Below are 21,789 nucleotides of genomic sequence, written 5' to 3'. Positions count from 1 at the left end.
TTTCAATTTAAAATCATAAATCATTTACAATAAAATTGAACAAATTATTATTTTTAACATTATTATTTGAACAAATTAAAATTGAGAGTGAAAACCCTAAATCCCAAATTCCCACTTGTTCTCCATTTTGTTCATCCTTCTTCGTCCTTCTCCTTCTTCGATTGTTCATCCTTCTTCGACCTTATCCTTCTTCGATTGTTCATCCCTTCTTCTCCTTCTTCGATTGTTCATCCCTTCTTCTCCTTCTTCGATTGTTCATCCCTTCTTCTTCTTCGTCTTAATCTTCGTCATCCATCGTCTTATGCCTCTCTCAGACTTTGTTTTCATTCGTTTCATTTCATTGATATCCAACTAAAGCATTATCGACTTTTCACCCAATGTCGTATCTGTGTTCCTGGCCAAAAACTAAAGCATAATTCGTATCTGTGTTCACCCAAAAACTATTTTCAGTGCAAGATTGTTCTATTGTTCAAAGCATCGTAGTGTACTTCACAGGTAATTGTTCGTATATATATTTTAGCCTATGAAATTATCGATTTAGGGTTTACAACGTTAATTGAAGTTGATTCAAATTGTTACCCTGAAACGATCGAATTGGGGATTAGGGTTGCATTTTTAATTGAAGTTGCTTTGAATTCTTACTGCATAAACCATCCATTTGGAATTGGGGATTTGGTTTTGTATTTATCAAATTGTTAAATTCTGCTTGTCAATTTTATTTGAATTCATTTGATTTTTGAATGTATATGTTGATACTGTTACTTATGGGTTGGGAATTATGGTTTCATTTGAATTGGGAATTACGATTTGTAAGTCATTTTAATTGTGAAATTAGACTGGTATGATTCATAGGAATAATAAGTATGCTATTGTGAATTTGACTGTGATATTAGTGTGATATTCCTGAATTATTGCATCAATTATTGTTCATATATACTGCAGTTAAGTAATGGATGACAATATATTCACTCTGATCCCAATTGAGGAATACTGTGTTATCAAAATCTTATAATTATGAATTTGATGTCATTTGAGTTGGGGATTAGGGTTAAAATTAGACTGGGATGTTATTCACACTTAATTAGTGTGCTTATGTTAATTTGAATGTGATATTAGTGTGCTATTCTGATATTAGTGTTCATATCTCCTGCAGTTAAATAATGGATGGTAATATATCCACTCTGATCCCAGTTAAGGAATCCTGTGTTTAAGAGGTTTGAACTGGAAAACAGGCAATGTAGAAGAGCTTGAAGGGTAAACAAATCAAGCTTTATAATGTTAAGTTTATAGTTAGTGATATGTATTTGAGTTGAATAAGCACTAGTTAATGATATGAAGTCAGTGCTATATTTTAGCTAATGCTCAGTGTTACATTAAGCTGTAGTACAGTAACAATTTTCAAATTGAATATTGTAATCTTTTTTACTTGAGTAAAACATGGTACATTAACTTTTGGAGGCTGTTCAATGTACCTTAATTTTTGATAAGCTATGATTTATGCAATGTAATGTGAAAGATGAAATTTTTTAAACAATTCCAATTAACTTTTAAAGGTTGCTCCAAGCTTAAGTTAACTATTCATAATGTATTATTCATGTCATGTAATGAGAAACATGCAACTTTTGTAATCTGCTCAATGTACATTAACTGATCACACAAGTCCAATTAAAGGTTGTTGAATGTACATGATGTGAAAGATGTATAAGTTTTGTAAGTTATCATATGAGAAAGGCGTAACTTTAATAAGTTTTGGTAACTTTAACGAAGATTATCCAACTTTTATTGAACAATGTTGTGTAATTTTGGACAATAACATTTTTGATATTGATTATCCAATTTTTAAATAGTTTTGATTAAATACATGAAAATGTCTATTTCCAATACCAAATTTTGTTACAATGCTAAATGTATGTTTGTTAGGTGATAATTACAGAAACTTAAGTTTTATTGCAATTTGAAACAGGTTACATGAATATGCATTCAACATGGTGATTAGACTTGAAGTCAAAAATGTTAAGAAGGAGAATGTGATTCATATCAATTTTACATAGACATAGAACTAAGAGGTATGTTCCCAACATATATATATATATATATATATATATATATATATATATATATATATATATATATATATATATATATAATGTTTTGAAAATTGTATGAAACAAACAAATAAATCAAAATAGTTATGTCATGTATTTAAGTAAAACATATAGCATGAAATTGGATAATAGCATGAGATACCTACAGCTTAAGACAAACATATAATAAATCCTAAAACCGAATAAACCACAATATCCACCAGAATAGAACACTGTCAACTAAATTCACCAGAATATCCAAAATAAAACTTCAAACCGAATAAAGCAGAATATCCAAAATATAAGACCACCATATTGTGCAAAATACAAACCCACTGGTTAAGGTAACAGTACCAAAAATAAAAACAGAAAATAAACCAAAATATCCAAAATAAAATTTCAAACTTCAGACATCAACCAAAGCTTCCATCCCATAGTGTAAGAACCAAACTTCAAACTTCAGACATCAACCAAAGCCTTCCTTTTCTTGTGCATATCATCCCAATATTGAGCAGACTTTGACAACAGTGATTGTAACAACACATTATTAGAGGAATGACAAAGATATAGAGCAAGCTTCATCCTTGTGGCAGTGGCAACCTACATATAATGAAACAAACAGTGGATGAATTAAAAATTTACTTTTTTTTGAACAAGGAATTATAAATTTACTTAGATGGGATATGTTTTACAAATAATTATGACATTAATTCAACTTACAGTTATGCCTCCGTAGTTACTATTGAATGGACATTCAATCATCCATTTAGCAACCCACACTCCACAATCATTCCTATGATTATTGATAAAACTGCATTAGTATCACACTAATATGTAGTTTAAGTAAAATCATTAATAGAGATAGGGGTTAAGAATACTTACGATCCAGGTCGCTGATGCGGGAGGCACGTAGGTTCAATCTTGGTGAAGTTTGTGATTAGGTTATCATGACCAATTAGATTAGCAACATTAACAAAACAAGGAAGAAGCAGGATTTCCTCAAGCTTGACAATCTGCCACAATAGTAAATATAAAATTTGAATTAAAAAAGCAAAAAATAAATTTGAATGTAAAACAAAGTATAGATCACATGCATACCAATCTAATAATTGAATGACGCCTAGGATGATATCTTTCATCTGAAGGTAAAGAGTCCAACCAATAAACTTTTCTTTCAGAAAAATCAACAACCACCAAAAACCAATGTGCTCCCTCATCATTCATAGGAATAAAAATCTGTAGTTATAGAAATCATATTACCCATTAGAACAGATTTTTCAAGTCTGAATCAACCAAACATGTGTTGCTACACACTAACCAGATTTTATAGGAAACTCACCTTTGAAACTATAGAGTTTGGTGGCATGTACTTGTCTTGAAATTTGCTCCTGATATAATCAGCCTTGTATTTGTTATCCAGAGCATATTGCTTAAAAAGTAATGTAGTTTAAGTCAGTAGTTATTACTCAACTAATGTAAATGTAAATGTAACATAATTCAGTGTTGGTCATGTAATTACCGCAAAATACGTAGGCAAATACCAAACAGATTTATGTTTTCCTAACGAATCTATTAGCCAATTGCTTCGTGCAACAACCAGATTGATTATCTGTATAGCCAAATGAAAACAATGTTAGATCAAATTTTAATTCACTTTCACATTGTATAGCCAAAAAATTTACAATGTTAGATCAAAATATAACCTCTTGGTCCACATTACACCTAGGCATCAACGACTTAATTGCTTTTCTGTCCCCATAAACATCTGTTGAAGTTTTAATCAGAACCTCATCACTGCAACAGGTAGATTTATGAATTGTTAGTTGAATTCAAATTAAATAGACTAAATAAATGGTTTAGCAAGATATATTAAAAACACATACTCATGTTTATGCTCGTTGTCGCTCATAAAGATGTATGCAATGGTGTAAGAGCAAATATCATTCAGATTCATGCTTGGTAGTGGCCTAAATTTCACAGGCATCCACTGTAATAAAAAATATGTGAAACAAAGATTCTTATTAGTACTAAATGAAAGTTATGTATTAGGTTTAAAAATAGCAATATAGTACCACTTACTTCAGGAATAGGAACTCCGGTATCGAAAAATTCATATCCCATCGAACTCTTTGGATGGTAGTTTATTTGAAAATCATTGTCATCCTGCTCTTCTGGCTGACAGAACAGAATTTTGTTAATCTTCTTATATTGCTTAGATTCAAGCATTGCAGTCCACTCCTTGATTTCCTTCAGTCTCGGCGGTGCCGAAGTTGATCCCAAGTTGTCACACAGTTTTTTCTTGCATGCCCTTCTCTCTGTGGCAGGGTATTGTTTTTTTGTCGCCTTATCTTTTGGTTGCTTAGGGGTTGATGCTGTTGAATCACAATCTGCAGAATCTTCCTGGTCATTCCAGCCTTGGGTGGTAGTGTGGTGACTATTCAAACCATATAAACAAAATAAAATAAAATTATTTATTGTTATATACCAGGATTAAATCATATAATATGAAGTAACTGACATATACAATATGGAATTATTAACTAAAACAGTGAAAGCTAAGATTATTTAGGGTATACTTTCCAGTTAGAGTTATTTACAAATAATTTGGAACAACAAAACCTACTCAAAAATTGAACTTCACAGATAACTTTACATACACATTTGTTGAATATCATATAAAATAACACACACTCACACATGTTTTGAAATTCACGATAGATTCAAAAACACATGCACATACAACTCCAAAGACTGTTTGTTTATTAATGTTGAATGCACTTGTCATATAAAGGGTTTACATTCAGCATAGATTCATATAGCTTAAACAAATATGATTGCTCATGAAACAAAAATCATAATTTTGTTGAAGGATCTTTCATTAGAAATTTGTTGAATCAATAAGAAACTTTCTTTATGAATGTTGATAGTATTTTTCATGTGTGTACACAATAAGAAATACCTGGATGATATGTAAATAATCTCATGTTTGATGTTCTTTTGTGTAGTCTCAGAATACTGCTCACTGACTTGTGTAGAGTTGATTTGCTGGTGAGTTTTGATTTTCTCAGTTGTAATGTTCTCAGTTGTAGTAGTGTTTTCGTATTCTTTTCCCCTCTTACTGTTACTGGTTTTTCCTTTGCTTTCTGGCATGGTGCGTTTTTTGGTTGGACTTGGTGCATCTGGTTTTTCCATGGTGTTCTTTTTGCTGGATGATGAAGATGTTTGTGTTTGGATGTTGGACGGTTTGTGTGTTTAGTTGAGTGTGGAGTAATGGTACTTAGGGTAGCTTAGGTTAATTGAAAGGTTTTGGAGGGTTTGATGTGGTTTGTTCTTGGAAGTTGCATCTAGTCTATACTTTAGTTGTAATTATTAGCATGTTGGCTAGAAGGCCAAGCATCAACTAATATTTGGTGTGCTCAATGTTTCTCAATGTTTTTTTTTTTGTTTTTTTATGACAATGTGTATTTCCTCAATGTTTTGGAAATGCAGAAACGAACCAAATATAAACAATGTAAATTGCCTTCTTTGTTATTTAAGTTGAATATTATACTTCTTTTTTTATCCTAATTTGAATATTATACTTTTTGTCTTTAAAATTCCAAATCATGAATCACTCAAAAATCTGAATTAGTGTTAACTAATCAAGCATTTTTTTAAAAAAATTCGTAAGTTTTTTTTACTTATTTATACAACTTTTTTTTTTGAAACAATTTATTTATAAAACGTAAAGTCAGAATTAGTGCTAACCTTTTTTTTTTTTTTTTTCATATTTGGTTACGCAAATTTGATTATTAGTCCCAAAGAAATTAGGTAAATAGATAACAATTTAGCCACACAATTCATAAGACCAAAATAACCATTATATTACTAGTTCGATAACTTGGATTACAAGTTATCAATTGTCAATAATTAAACAACCACAAAACTTAAACAAGCACAACACAACAACTGCTTACACAAATTAAAAACAAGCAAAACACAAGTTCTTAAACAAATTAAAAATAGATACATAGATAGGTTTTAGAACAACCCCTTCATGACCAACCATCTTCAAAATAACATTTGGTGCCCCTCATTAGTCCAACTTCGTAACCCATATCAAATGGCAATCATAGATATTGCGCATGTTGAATAGTAGACGATCTCCAACTTCAAATCCATGGATGCCAACACACTCACTCCAACCGCTCGATATCCTAACCACGAACGGATCCTGTTGGTACTCCAAGTCGCACAGTTGCTTTTCAAGATTGCCACCAATAATAAACACTCGATCCAGCATTGTGTCCCACAAATACTCTCCCATATCTTCCGGTAATGTCTACATAGAGTGAAATTTAATAGTAAATTTAATAAAAAACAAAACTATGAGTAAATTTAATAAAAATCAAGCAGATTTAACATAAATATAACTAAAATTTAAGATTTAGAGACGAACCAAAACAGGAACCACTTTAGGATCCTCTGTGATGGTAAGCTTGAAGGAAACAGCTTTTCGGAGACATCTACTTTTTGTGTGCCATGTAGGGAATCTTGAAGGATCAGTTCTGTCCATGTTAGGAATGATCTGGAATTGATTTGTTCCTAAATATTTGAAGAAAATTTCGTGATGACCTTCAAACTTGTAGTGCTCCCTTATTGTCATCCAACCATCTGTGATTCTGGGGATTTCATCTCCATCTTCATCATCATCATCATTGTCGAATGTGACTCTTAGTTGAAGACCATCCTTATCATACAGGTGCCAAATGTTTCCCAATTCACTTTTGTATTCTTCAGAGAATTGCGGTTCAATCTCACCAAAAACCTAACGTTTCACATTCAGTCAAAATCAATCAGATCTGAAAATCTATACCGCAATAAATTGTTTATAGATCTAAACCTACTAAGCCAGAAAACATTACCACTGAATCAAAACCAAACGTTCATGCTCTGTTTCTAATAGCAATTTTTTCATGCTCTGTTTCTAATAGCAATTTTTTCATGCTCTGTTTCTAATCGCATTTTTTGCTCTGTTATTTGGTTTTTTCATATCAATGTTTTCTTTTAAAAATATCAAAATAAGTGGAATATACTAAGCGAAACTACATATAACCAAATCTATACCGCATTATATTGTTTATAGATCTAAACCTGCTAAACCAGGAAGCATTTTTTTAAATCCTTTTCCAAAGATGCATGCTCTGTTTCTCTTCGCACTTTTTGATATGTTTCTTATCACTATTTGCATTTAAAAATATCAAAAAAAAATAGCAATATGTGATTATTGTGAACTCAAACACATAGCAAGATAATACGTAAATATAACTGAATCATTCCTTCATTGAAGAAGACATAATCAACAAAGAAATTATTTTTGACTATTTTTCCTATGAAACCACAAAGCAACAAAGAAAGTTGAAACTTTACCTCGCCTTCAACATGAACCGTAGTGAAATAATCAATCACTGGTCTTCGAAGAAGTTCACCAAGAGTCTCCGCCATGTTCGTTGCAAGTGAACTATGGAGATTTTCGTTGGAATAGAATGGTGTTTTTTTTTTCGAAGAATAGGAATGGTGTTTTTTTTTTGACAAAATAGGAATGGTGTTTAAACCAAATGAAATGGTGTATTTGTTGGTAGATGAAAAGCAATTTTGTTTATTAATGCTTCTTCACTTACCAAAGCTTACACCGATAAGACAAATGAATTAATTTGGACAAGTAATTGCATCAACTTTGATTGGAAACGGTGAGACTACACAGTGGTAATCGTTTCAATGGAAGTGGTATCGTTTGGTTGGAGTTAAATGATATACACTCATTTCGTGATGCATCATCATATCAACACCGTCCGATGGATTTTGATGGTTGCGATTACCCAACATATAAACTGACTACAACCATACCTAACCGTCAGATCCATGTTCTTGCATCCTAATGGAAACCGGACCAAACATGTGCAGGCTATGTAAAACTTGAATGTAGCAGATATAGAAAAAGATTATATTTTAAATTTTAGATTAAATTTAAATTTTAAATTTTATAAATTAAAAGAAATTTAATTAATGCACAATTTTAGATTCAATTTTAACGACAAATACATTAAACTAATAAAGAAATAGTTTGGTTTTTTTTAAAAAAAAATTAAAAATCAATTATAAAGGAGAAAATAAAAAGAAGTTTAGTAGGAGTTAAACCGGACCAAGCACCTAAGTCTAAGGTTAGGGTTGTCGTTTCCTAATAGATAACCGAAGTTTAGTACGAGTTAAATTTCGAATATTCAATTAATTACTCATTTAAAATTTAAAAGTCACCGATATATGTTAGTTAGGTCAAACGATAAGGCTAGTAGTCCAATATCGAAACCGGACCAAGCACCTAAGTCTAAGGTTAGGGTTGTCGTTTCCTAATAGATAACCGAAGTTTAGTACGAGTTAAATTTCGAATATTCAATTAATTACTCATTTAAAATTTAAAAGTCACCGATATATGTTAGTTAGGTCAAACGATAAGGCGAGTAGTCAAATATCGAAACCGGACCAAGCACCTAAGTCTAAGGTTAGGGTTGTCGTTTCCTAATAGATAACCGAAGTTTAGTACGAGTTAAATTTCGAATATTCAATTAATTACTCATTTAAAATTTAAAAGTCACCTATATATGTTAGTTAGGTCAAACGATAAGGCGAGTAGTCAAATATCGAAACCGGACCAAGCACCTAAGTCTAAGGTTAGGGTTGTCGTTTCCTAATAGATAACCGAAGTTTAGTACGAGTTAAATTTCGAATATTCAATTAATTACTCATTTAAAATTTAAAAGTCACCGATATATGTTAGTTAGGTCAAACGATAAGGCTAGTAGTCCAATATCGAAACCGGACCAAGCACCTAAGTCTAAGGTTAGGGTTGTCGTTTCCTAATAGATAACCGAAGTTTAGTACGAGTTAAATTTCGAATATTCAATTAATTACTCATTTAAAATTTAAAAGTCACCGATATATGTTAGTTAGGTCAAACGATAAGGCTAGTAGTCCAATATCGAAACCGGACCAAGCACCTAAGTCTAAGGTTAGGGTTGTCGTTTCCTAATAGATAACCGAAGTTTAGTACGAGTTAAATTTCGAATATTCAATTAATTACTCATTTAAAATTTAAAAGTCACCGATATATGTTAGTTAGGTCAAACGATAAGGCTAGTAGTCCAATATCGAAACCGGACCAAGCACCTAAGTCTAAGGTTAGGGTTGTCGTTTCCTAATAGATAACCGAAGTTTAGTACGAGTTAAATTTCGAATATTCAATTAATTACTCATTTAAAATTTAAAAGTCACCGATATATGTTAGTTAGGTCAAACGATAAGGCTAGTAGTCAAATATCGAAACCGGACCAAGCACCTAAGTCTAAGGTTAGGGTTGTCGTTTCCTAATAGATAACCGAAGTTTAGTACGAGTTAAATTTCGAATATTCAATTAATTACTCATTTAAAATTTAAAAGTCACCGATATATGTTAGTTAGGTCAAACGATAAGGCTAGTAGTCCAATATCGAAACCGGACCAAGCACCTAAGTCTAAGGTTAGGGTTGTCGTTTCCTAATAGATAACCGAAGTTTAGTACGAGTTAAATTTCGAATATTCAATTAATTACTCATTTAAAATTTAAAAGTCACCGATATATGTTAGTTAGGTCAAACGATAAGGCTAGTAGTCCAATATCGAAACCGGACCAAGCACCTAAGTCTAAGGTTAGGGTTGTCGTTTCCTAATAGATAACCGAAGTTTAGTACGAGTTAAATTTCGAATATTCAATTAATTACTCATTTAAAATTTAAAAGTCACCGATATATGTTAGTTAGGTCAAACGATAAGGCTAGTAGTCCAATATCGAAACCGGACCAAGCACCTAAGTCTAAGGTTAGGGTTGTCGTTTCCTAATAGATAACCGAAGTTTAGTACGAGTTAAATTTCGAATATTCAATTAATTACTCATTTAAAATTTAAAAGTCACCGATATATGTTAGTTAGGTCAAACGATAAGGCTAGTAGTCCAATATCGAAACCGGACCAAGCACCTAAGTCTAAGGTTAGGGTTGTCGTTTCCTAATAGATAACCGAAGTTTAGTACGAGTTAAATTTCGAATATTCAATTAATTACTCATTTAAAATTTAAAAGTCACCGATATATGTTAGTTAGGTCAAACGATAAGGCGAGTAGTCAAATATCGAAACCGGACCAAGCACCTAAGTCTAAGGTTAGGGTTGTCGTTTCCTAATAGATAACCGAAGTTTAGTACGAGTTAAATTTCGAATATTCAATTAATTACTCATTTAAAATTTAAAAGTCACCGATATATGTTAGTTAGGTCAAACGATAAGGCGAGTAGTCAAATATCGAAACCGGACCAAGCACCTAAGTCTAAGGTTAGGGTTGTCGGTTCCTTCCAATTGTCCTAAATAAAAATAATGAAATTTAAAAAAATAAAAAATAATAATGTGTACGCGCGTGGAAACCAAATTGTTGTTTGGATGGAACGGATATATGCGTGGAGAGCTGTTACTATCTCGTTTTCCAACATAAAACTCTCTGCATATTCTCCTTCTCATCATTAACACCACAAAACACTTACACACAGTTCCATCCTTTCCAATCCAAACTTGAAAAATGACAAAATCGAAGAGAGCAAGGGCTTCATCGTCGAAACCCAGGTTAGATTTTTATTCCTTTTAGTCAAAAAACGCATGTTTTTTTCTCAGGTTGTGTTGTTGTTAGAAGCGTATTCATTTCTTCTTCTTCGCATGTCTTCAATCGTTCGTTGTTGTTCATCATCGCCGTTTCCATTGTTGTTTTTGTCGTTTTGATTCAGGTTTATTGTTCGTTTTTGACTGTTGATACTATTTTTTTGTTTTAAAAAAAATACTAATTCTATTATTGATCTATAACAATCATTTGTTAAAAAGGGAAAAAAGTGTTGATCGTTGTTGGATCTGTAATAACAAAGAAAAAAGATTGCATTTTTTAAAACTTTTGTTAGTAGTGAAACAAAATTAGTCTAGTCACTGTAAGTTGATGTTTCTTTTTTTAAAAAAAAATTATGTATAGTCATTGTAAAGTTGCTTAGATGGTGATTGCATTTTGATTTGGTGTATTTTTTTTTTTTTTTAATCCTTTTCCAAAATAGTACATAACCTGTAATCTGGGGTAATGAAATAGGAGCAAAATGCATAAGGTTGCCGAAATCAACAGAGATATTGAAACAATCTACATCAGCTCAGACGAGGAAGAAGAGGTTCAGCTGGTTGAGGAGTTTTTATGTGGATGGGGCTGGTCGAAGGAGGTTACCGCGGCCATTGGGAATTGGAGGAAGCCTCAAACATTGGTTAGTTTAGCTATTATGTATTTATTTTCGTTATTAAAGTACAATTGTGTTGTTAATAGTATTGGTGCAAAATGTTGTTGATTATAACTGAATATTGCAAATGTGTACAGCATGTCCCATCCTGGATTGTTCAAGAAGCGTTGCATGATAAGACTCGTATTATTTTGGACTCGGCCGACAATGGATGTACTTATACATGTAGTATTACAAGGCCGCCTGAAAGAGGGATGTTTGTGAGATATATTGTAGATGGGTGGTACTCTTATTTGGAAGACATGAAGCCAAGGATTGGAGATAAGCTGCACTTCATGGTATCGAAATCTATGAAGCGCTTGATGGTGAAGTTGACCCGTCGCGAAAATCGTCGTTGACTGTCCGCGTCCTCTTGCTATGTCCTAATGCTCTGACCTTTAGTTATGGTGGTATCATTTTGCATTAAGTAACGTTGTCCGACTTGATGTCGGTTGTATGTCTTGTTTTTTGGCTTGTCTATGGTTGTGTTAACTGTTACGTACAATCTCCTGCCGTTGAACAATTATCAATATATTATGGTATTTCTATTAATATAAGGGAGTTTTCCTTAATATAATATGACATCAATATATTATCGAATCCGGGTCACGAAGTCCGGCCTAATAATTTCGCTTAATGAAATAACGAATTTCTTTGTTAACGACGCAAAATGCATTTTGCTTTGTTTTATTAACCAAAAGCACGAAAAGTGTTAAAATGAGGTGAGTTACCAATTCAAATAAACGGTTACGCATCAAATAAACAAAATCACCGGAAACCTCTATATATATATATATTCCAATGGTTCAAAAATTAAAATTTTACTGCATTTATTTTGGGAGTAGAAAAGAAACAAAAACTCATTTATTTTGGGAGTTGTGTGTAAATAGCATTCAAAATTGTTGCTACTAACTAGGAAAATTATTAAAAGTTTAGTACCGATATATGCTAGTTAGGTCAAAAGATAAGGCTAGTAGTCCTTCATCGAAACCGGAACAAGCACTTAAGTCTAAGTTTAGGGATGTCGGTTCCTAATTGAAACCGAAGTTTAGTACGAGTTAAATTTTGAATAATAATTAATTAAACTCGTGCATTATTATTGATAGACTTACCGTCAACCCTTACATCTTAAAAAAAAAAAAGTTCCTTCCAATTGTCCTAAATAAAAATAATAAAATTTAAAAAATTAAAAATAAAAATGTTAGTGGTATCTTCGCGTGTAATTCAATCACAGCCATTGGTCCATATGGGAAGGACGTGATTTAGCTTACCCCAACAAATCTGAACTATTGATTTCAATCGTACGGACGATTCGTTTACTCCTTTTAGGCATGGTCTTCATTAAATTATGCTCCCAACTAATCCAGGCCTTTATAACTCCAGGTGTAATACGAAAGACTCACTTCTTCTATTACCAAAACCCTAAATTCCCAAATTTTCCTCACCTGATTTACACCATCACCTTCAACCTCCGTTTGTTTGAGTTAATAATTCAGCAATGTCTTCCTCATCTGTTGCAAACTCCGTGCCAGTCCAAATCCCAGAATGTGGCTGTAGAAAACCAATGAGGATGTACGTATCAAACTCAAACGAAAATCCCAAAAGGAGGTTTTGGAAATGTGCAGCTGCTGGGGTAGGTTTCATTGCAAAATCATTTTATACAACTTACGTTTTTTTTTATTTATTAATAATTTGCATTCTGTTTAGATTGATTTTTGGTTAAAAAAGGTTCTGATGATTGAAATTTCATTTCAATGGTGTCTGTTGTTGGATTCATTCATAGACTGGCAGAAGTTGTAATCTTTTCGATTGGGATGACCTAATTGAAGGCCACCCCCCCTATGTTCGTCCAAATGTTCCTCAAAGAGAACCTGAACCCAGAAATGGTGTGGGTTACCACGATTCAGACATAAATGGTGGATCAAAAAGATGTGGATGCAACTGCTCAGATATGTTAGGGAATGTGGTTGAAATGGTTAAAGAAATTCAACACAAAAAGGGAGAGAAGATGAAGATGAAACTAGACAATGAGAGGAAGACATCCAAGATGTTTAGAAACTTGCTGGTTTTTTCCTGGATTTTGTTCTATGTATATTTGAAAATGTTTGCTTAATTAAGTTAATTTCTATTTTACATGTTTTGTGTGATGTTTTATTGTAATTTCTAAATTTTTAAGATATGATCATTGATGAATTTAATATTTAAATTTTTTTAAGGTTGCTTTGTTAAAACAACTTTTAAATGAACATAGGGATAAGATTGTTTAGTGGAGTGAATATAGGCATAAGACATAGGATGTTGCGTGATTATAGGTGTATGGAGTGATTATAGCATGTTTCAACTTCCAAAACTGACTAATATTGAGAAAGTAGTCCTATTTACTGAGCATCAGTAACAACATTAACATTTTTTATTTTTTTAAAAAAAATCAGACACAAAAGTAGACATATTCACGGGCAACTCATATGTTATGTTGCATACGTGCGAGTACCGTACTACAAAGTACCAGGCGCAATATCGTATGCGTACCGGTACCGGTATCCGGACTACGCTACGGTACTAATATGATTAAATGATACAAACCTTAGAATTTTGCTTAAATGATACAAACCTTAAAATTTTGGAATAAACTCCCAAAACCTTACAATTTTATGAATTGTAATCCAAAACCTAATAAATCAAACACAAGACACATATATGTCATTCCAAAATAAGTTGATAACCACATGAGTGATTGCAAAATGCGGTCCGGCTACTACTAAAAGTAGCAATTGTTACACTTAAACCAAAAACATAAAAACATAACATAATATACATCACAGCAGGAGATAAAAACATTAATCTAATATAACTCATTCAGTCATTAAACACTAAACATAATACATCCAGAAAACAGAACATCATTCAACGGGTGCGATCTTTGCGGATTAAGTTAACATCCATAACATTTGGAGGGTTTTCCACAGCAAAAATCAGCAGGTCACCAACTTTAGGCTTGTGATCATTCAGATAATCATACCAACCAGTAGCAATATATCTCTCATGCTTGCCTCGTCCCGGATTCAAAATAGCACATTTATAGATACGGTTGGTCTGTCGAGATCGCAGCTTAATCTCAGACTTTGCCTGCATACAAACCTCCACAACCCGAGCTGGAAGATGCTGGACGAAATTTGAAAAAAAAAATTAGGACAACAATGTTATTAATAAAGTTAAGACAAATAAATTTTAAACTAATCAAATCACCAATACTCACCAGTGTTTGTTTGTTCTTCAAGTTTTGAATAGCTCGGGTAACCGGAGCTACCCATTCACAACAACTATTACCACTGCCCTGAACCGCAGCACTCTTGCCCTGAACCGAAGCATTCATTCCCTGTACTGCAGCACTCTTGCCCTGCATCCTTCCATTCCTAGTACCCTTAACCATTGGACCCTCCTCGTCATCACTCAAGCAAATAAGATCCTCAGGCTCAATTTTTACCCTTTTCAGGGATTGTTTCCTAATTCAGCATAAACAAGTTTTGAATAAACATCATCTTTTATCATGTTTTAACCAAAAATAGTTAATTTAATCCAAACACATGTACATAGAAGACAACAAACTTAAATTTCTTTATTGAATCTAAGCAGCATTTTTCCTTATTCTAAGTTATTAAAAAAACTAATTATTGGGTAAAAAAATTCTTTTTTATTCTTCCGTAAACAAAAAAAAAAAAAAAACAAATTCAAACCCTAGAACATGTTAAACAACAACAACTACATGCATCAGAGAACACTTCGATCTCTCTGAACACGCAAACTAATTATAAGAGAAAGCCAAACACATGCAACGAAAACGCCAATGTATGTTGCAAAGGGTGTACCTGTTTTGCGACGAAGACGCCATTGATAGTTGTCGAAAAACAAGCTTTGAATCGGAGATACGTTTGGGACGAAAACGAATCGATTTGAAGCAAAGTGGAAGTGAAGACAGTGAAACGTTGTGTGGAAGGGGAAGAGAGAAATAGTAAAGTGGAGAAAGGCGTGACCTTTCGTAACCACGTGTGTTTGTATTTGTGGGAAATACAAAACTTTACACTGCTTATCAAATGGGCCTGGGCCTATTAGTTGGTGTATTCATTATAGCGGGGGTATTAATATAAACATGGCCCAATTAAGCAACCAATTAAGGTATTGTCGGTTCCTAATAAATAACCGAAGTTTAGTACGAGTTAAATTTCGAATATTCAATTAATTACTCATTTAAAATTTAAAAGTCACCGATATATGTTAGTTAGGTCAAACGATAAGGCTAGTAGTCAAATATCGAAACCGGACCAAACACCTAAGTCTAAGGTTAGGGTTGTCGTTTCCTAATAGATAACCGAAGTTTAGTACGAGTTAAATTTTGAATAATAAATAATTACTCATTTAAAATTTAAAAGTCACCGATATATGTTAGTTAGGTCAAACGATAAGGCTAGTAGTCCAATATCGAAACCGGACCAAGCACCTAAGTCTAAGGTTAGGGTTGTCGTTTCCTAATAGATAACCGAAGTTTAGTACGAGTTAAATTTCGAATATTCAATTAATTACTCATTTAAAATTTAAAAGTCACCGATATATGTTAGTTAGGTCAAACGATAAGGCGAGTAGTCAAATATCGAAACCGGACCAAGCACCTAAGTCTAAGGTTAGGGTTGTCGTTTCCTAATAGATAACCGAAGTTTAGTACGAGTTAAATTTCGAATATTCAATTAATTACTCATTTAAAATTTAAAAGTCACCGATATATGTTAGTTAGGTCAAACGATAAGGCTAGTAGTCAAATATCGAAACCGGACCAAGCACCTAAGTCTAAGGTTAGGGTTGTCGTTTCCTAATAGATAACCGAAGTTTAGTACGAGTTAAATTTCGAATATTCAATTAATTACTCATTTAAAATTTAAAAGTCACCGATATATGTTAGTTAGGTCAAACGATAAGGCTAGTAGTCAAATATCGAAACCGGACCAAGCACCTAAGTCTAAGGTTAGGGTTGTCGTTTCCTAATAGATAACCGAAGTTTAGTACGAGTTAAATTTTGAATAATAAATAATTACTCATTTAAAATTTAAAAGTCACCGATATATGTTAGTTAGGTCAAACGATAAGGCTAGTAGTCCAATATCGAAACCGGACCAAGCACCTAAGTCTAAGGTTAGGGTTGTCGTTTCCTAATAGATAACCGAAGTTTAGTACGAGTTAAATTTCGAATATTCAATTAATTACTCATTTAAAATTTAAAAGTCACCGATATATGTTAGTTAGGTCAAACGATAAGGCTAGTAGTCCAATATCGAAACCGGACCAAGCACCTAAGTCTAAGGTTAGGGTTGTCGGTTCCTAATATATAACCGAAGTTTAGTACTAGTTAAATTTCGAATATTCAATTAATTACTCATTTAAAATTTAAAAGTCACCGATATATGTTAGTTAGGTCAAACGATAAGGCTAGTAGTCAAATATCGAAACCGGACCAAGCACCTAAGTCTAAGGTTAGTTAGGTCAATCGTTTCCTAATAGATAACCGAAGTTTAGTACGAGTTAAATTTTGAATAATAAATAATTACTCATTTAAAATTTAAAAGTCACCGATATATGTCTATTAATATAAAATAAATTTAAATATCAAATTAACTACAACTTTACAAATCATTCAAAATGAAATAATTAAAACATAAAATTGGAAATAATAATGTGAAAAAAGACACCAACAGGATTCGAACTCCTGCCAGGTCTTTCCATGTTAAACGCCCTAACCACTGCACCAAATCAATTAATTTGTTATTCTTTCGCGCATCAAAACATAAATAACACAAATACTTAGATAGCCTGCTTCAACATATGCCTTGCTCTCTTTTTTTTTTTTTTTCTCTTTAACAAATGGTTTCAGTAATAGTATTAACAAACATTATGTCCCAAAATTCAATCACAATTTAACAATACCTTAAAAAAAATAATTTCTAGTTCAATTCTTTCCAAATCTCAATGTAAATGTACATTAAAAACAAAAAACTTAGTTTCAAAATATCATAAACATTACAGCCCAAATCTCAAATTCGATCACATAGTACATCCAACACATTTAATATATAAAACAAAACCTCATTGTTTACCATCAGCAGATTTCATCACCTGTTGTAACAGACCATAACACGAAGTTGAATTTGCACCAACATTCATTCCATACAGTTGGTATAGAGGTGGTACATGTGGTACAGAAGTTACATGTTGTGCAGGTGGAACATGTTGTCCAGATGGTACGTGCATCTGTTGCATAACCGGATGTAACATAGGAATCATATGTTGAAATCCATACATCGGAGTGAATTGCCCGGTCGCACTAGTAACATCAATATGTGTTGGTGTTGACACATTAGCGCCACGCTCTTTCAATTGCACCGAACATTTATTTCTCTTTTGCACAATACTTTCACAAAGGTCTTTCGGTAGCTCTGAACATTTCTTCTTTTTTGGTGCCACACTACTTTCGCAAAGGTCTTTCGGTTGCTCTGCACATTTCTTCTTTTTCTGTCGCACACTACTTTCACCAACGTCAACCGGTAGCTCTGAATTTATGTCTTGCACACTACTTTCAGCGTTGCAACTTTTTTTTCTCTTTTTATCCTGTTTATAACAATAAAAAAGAAATTTTACTACAAATATAAAACAATATAATTAATAAAACATATTATATGATTCGAAAGATAAACAATCAAGAATTATTAAAATTACCGAACAAGTCCTCGCATTATGAGTTGTACTCTTGCAATGAGTACAATGCCTGAGAGCTTTTGCGTCATTCTTTTTTTTCTTTGGAGCACCTTTACTCTGAACCGGGATAGGATCACCAACAACTGACTTTTGTGTTCCAATAGGATCCTCAACACTGCAATATTTTTTTTTTAAATTCATGAGGTCATCCATAATGTCACCATACACACCATTCTTTTTAGAAGCTTCTTTGCAAAATGATGTCAGAACAGAACAATATGCACCAAAACGGGCAAGCTCAATCACATCGGAATCAACTGGATCATTAACATCCACCATGTTCAAATAATCAATTTTAGCATCCTTGGTCCATCGCGACAATACCAAAGTGCTAGGAATGTGATCAACATGTTCTTCCTTCATCACATGAAAAATATGAGAACAAGGAAGTCCACGAGAATCAAACAACCTGCACGAACATTGGAATGTATCACCATCGTAAACAACTGTTCTTTCATACGCATCCCGACAATATTTAGTCAAAGTATAAAACTTTGTATCTCCAATTTCCTTTTTATGCTTAACAATCAATTCACCGGCCTTCATAATTTCTTCTTTCACTTCTTTGAAAATCTCCGCTGTATAGATTTTAGCGGCATTGCTCTCAATCAAACGTAGTTGAGTTGTCAACACAGGTTCTGAAAACTTTGACTTAAAATCTTCAACAAGTTCATTGTTTCTGTAGCCTCTTAGAGCCTGCTCAAAATTTTGCATAAATTCAAAGATGCATCCTTTCTTTCTTACATAACTCTTTATTATTGCATTGATTGCTTCACATTGGGACGTAGTTCTTATACGTCCAAAAAACTTATCCCGCAGGTATGCAGTTGCCCATAGTAACTTGTTCTCGTAGGTTTTGATAACCCACGGATGTCCTTCAACTCCATTTTCTTTAATCATCTCTGACCAATACTCTTCAAAATCATCCTTTGAAAAATTTGAGAACATGGCTTTTTTAAATCCCTTCAGAAAACCTGAATTCTTCACATTCTCACCTGCATTCTTATTCAAATGCCAGGCACATAACCGATGAGTCGAATCGGGGAAAACCTCTTTTATAGCCTCCCTCATAGCCCCATCTCCATCTGTCACCACAGCTTTTGGGCGTTTATTTTCCATACACTCCAAAAAACAATTCAACACCCACTTATACGTCTCCGTGGTTTCATCTGATACCAACGCAGCGCCAAAAATTATTGTTTGGGAATGGTGGTTACAACCTGAAAATATAACCAGCGGGAGGTTGTATTTGTTCCTCTTGTATGTTGTGTCAAATGCAACCACATCTCCAAAACAGAAGTAGTCAGATCTACTGGTCCCATCAGCCCAAAAAAGAGACTTCATCCGTCCATTGCTAGTGTCAGCAGCATATTCAGCATAGAGCATGGGATCAGTAGCTGACTTTGCATTAAGATAATGTAGCGATGCGGCAACATCACCATCTTTAACAATATCACGCATTTTTTTATCAAAATAATTATAAAGATCTTTCTTCGTAAACCCAACACCACCATATCCACCCTTCTGAGCAACCATGTACCCCATAATATGACAAGTTCTAATTCCACGTGACTGCATACCATCAACCTGAGCTCTATCTGCTTCGCTAATCTTACGATAAACCGGGTGTAAGTGCACAAACCTAGCTGATGTTAATTCATGGTTATGAGTCTCTTCAAACACAGACACTACAAATCTACCCTTATCGGCTTTGTATGTCACACGAAACCTAGCCGTGCATTTCGTACGTGTCAAACGTCGGTGCTCTCTTTTCCTATCTAACCTAGATATGTGTCTCTTATCTCGTAAACCTTGTCTACTGCATACAAAAAGCTTGTTTGTTATTATTTTACTACCATCAGGCCCTATTTTTTTCTTATCATCACTTTTCCTAACGGAAAAACCTTTACATTTACCGTATTGATAATAAAATTCATAAGCTTCGTCAACACTACCAAAATCCATACCACGAATTTCATCAGCAGTCATAGAATTAATACGTACCGCTCTTTCACCTATAGATGCTTCATCAGCAAAATCATGGTCATTGCCATCATCATCATCATCATCATCATCACCATCATCATGGTGGTCACCATGATCATCGCCATCATCTGACCTATCATGCCCACTGGATGCCGAATAGCTGGAATTCTCATCATCAGATGTATGACTATCAGTTGAACTAACTTCATTAGAATCAACATCTAGAGATTCATCAAATTTTACCATTGTTGTGAACCTAAAACACAACAATTGTCACCATCAATAACAATACCACCAAAATTCCTAAACAAAATGAAAGGTAACTAACACAACTGAAAATCAAATTTATACTCACACAACTAATTTTATACAGAAAACAAATTAAAGCTAATTCCCAAATTGAAAATCAAAATTAATTCTTAATAACTAATTACAAATAAAACTGCAATTCAATTTCAGCATGAACCCTAACTCCCAAACGAAATCAAACTGATTTTCTGCATAAACCCTAATTCCCAAATTGAAATCAAATTAATTCTTAATAACTATTACTGTTTCGTATTTACCTTAGCAACTGCACACGCAATCTTCTTTCACAAACTCGCCGTCGAATGGAGTTCCGTTCAAACTCAGGTGAAGGAAAACAATGAACTAGCAAAGTCTGTTCGTCCAGCAATTGCGACCGTTTTGGAGGTTAATGTTGTTGTTTACACTTTGTTGGGGATGAAAACAAGTTCAGGAAAACGAAACCAATGTTGGTGATGAAGACGATGAAGACGATGAAGTTCAGAAGAAGTAAAACAATGAACTTTGATTCAAAAATAATTACAACGATTATTTTGTCATGTTGTTTTTTATTTAATTTTAGTTTTAAATTTAGTTTTAATTTAGTTTTAATTAATTTACAAAATTAACAAAATATAATATTGGGGTAATTGTGTAAGTTTTAATATGTAAGGGACTTAGTTGAAATATTAAAAGATGGTAAGTTCCATGGTAAGTATCATACATAAAGGTTGTACCATATCATTCAAAGTTGGTCAACATTGCATCCTCATTGGCCAGTTTTGGAATGTACCAAAACATTCCAACTAAGGAATGTACCATAGAATTTTCCTTAGATTTTTGGATAGAAAAATCATCACTACCCACTTTGTTAATGGAATAGAGTCAAACCCTAAGAAGAAGACATGTGTCAAATGTAAAGCACCAACATTGCATACGTGTCATTTTGTAGGTACAAAAGGGATTGGGCCAATCCTTTTTGAGACAAAAACAACATCCTAGAAAAGTGAACCATGATATTTGTTGAGTTGAGCTTCGTGGACGCATAAGACATTGTTGTTAACTTCGCATGTTGGAGTCCAATCCATGTTCAATCACAGCCATCCCTACCAATAATTTTTTTTTTATTTTAAAATTTGTCGTCTACCTTTTAAGAAGAAAAAAAAAGTTATACAATTACCGTCAAAATTGTGATACCCAAGTAATAAATAACATTGCTACTTCCATTGCTTCAAAATAATATCACAGCTCCATTTTAAAATAAGTATTGT

At 33.1% G+C, this 21,789-nt stretch overlaps 1 protein-coding gene across 1 annotated transcript; it reads right to left on the bottom strand.

Annotated features, from left to right (window-relative positions):
• Positions 1-17,523: 17,523 nt before the first annotated feature.
• On the bottom strand, positions 17,524-20,879 carry LOC123906154 (protein FAR1-RELATED SEQUENCE 5-like). Its single transcript, XM_045956007.1, has 3 exons — positions 20,800-20,879; positions 18,209-20,489; positions 17,524-18,100 (listed from the first exon to the last, which is right to left on the bottom strand). The coding sequence occupies exons 2-3, from the start codon at positions 20,477-20,479 to the stop codon at positions 17,579-17,581; spliced, it is 2,793 nt and encodes a 930-aa protein (XP_045811963.1). The 5' UTR covers positions 20,480-20,489; positions 20,800-20,879; the 3' UTR covers positions 17,524-17,578.
• Positions 20,880-21,789: the final 910 nt, after the last annotated feature.

This window comes from Trifolium pratense, linkage group LG2 (assembly GCF_020283565.1).
Source record: "Trifolium pratense cultivar HEN17-A07 linkage group LG2, ARS_RC_1.1, whole genome shotgun sequence".
In the NCBI taxonomy this organism is placed as follows: domain Eukaryota; kingdom Viridiplantae; phylum Streptophyta; class Magnoliopsida; order Fabales; family Fabaceae; genus Trifolium; species Trifolium pratense.
This window is presented reverse-complemented; position numbering and strand designations above follow the sequence as displayed.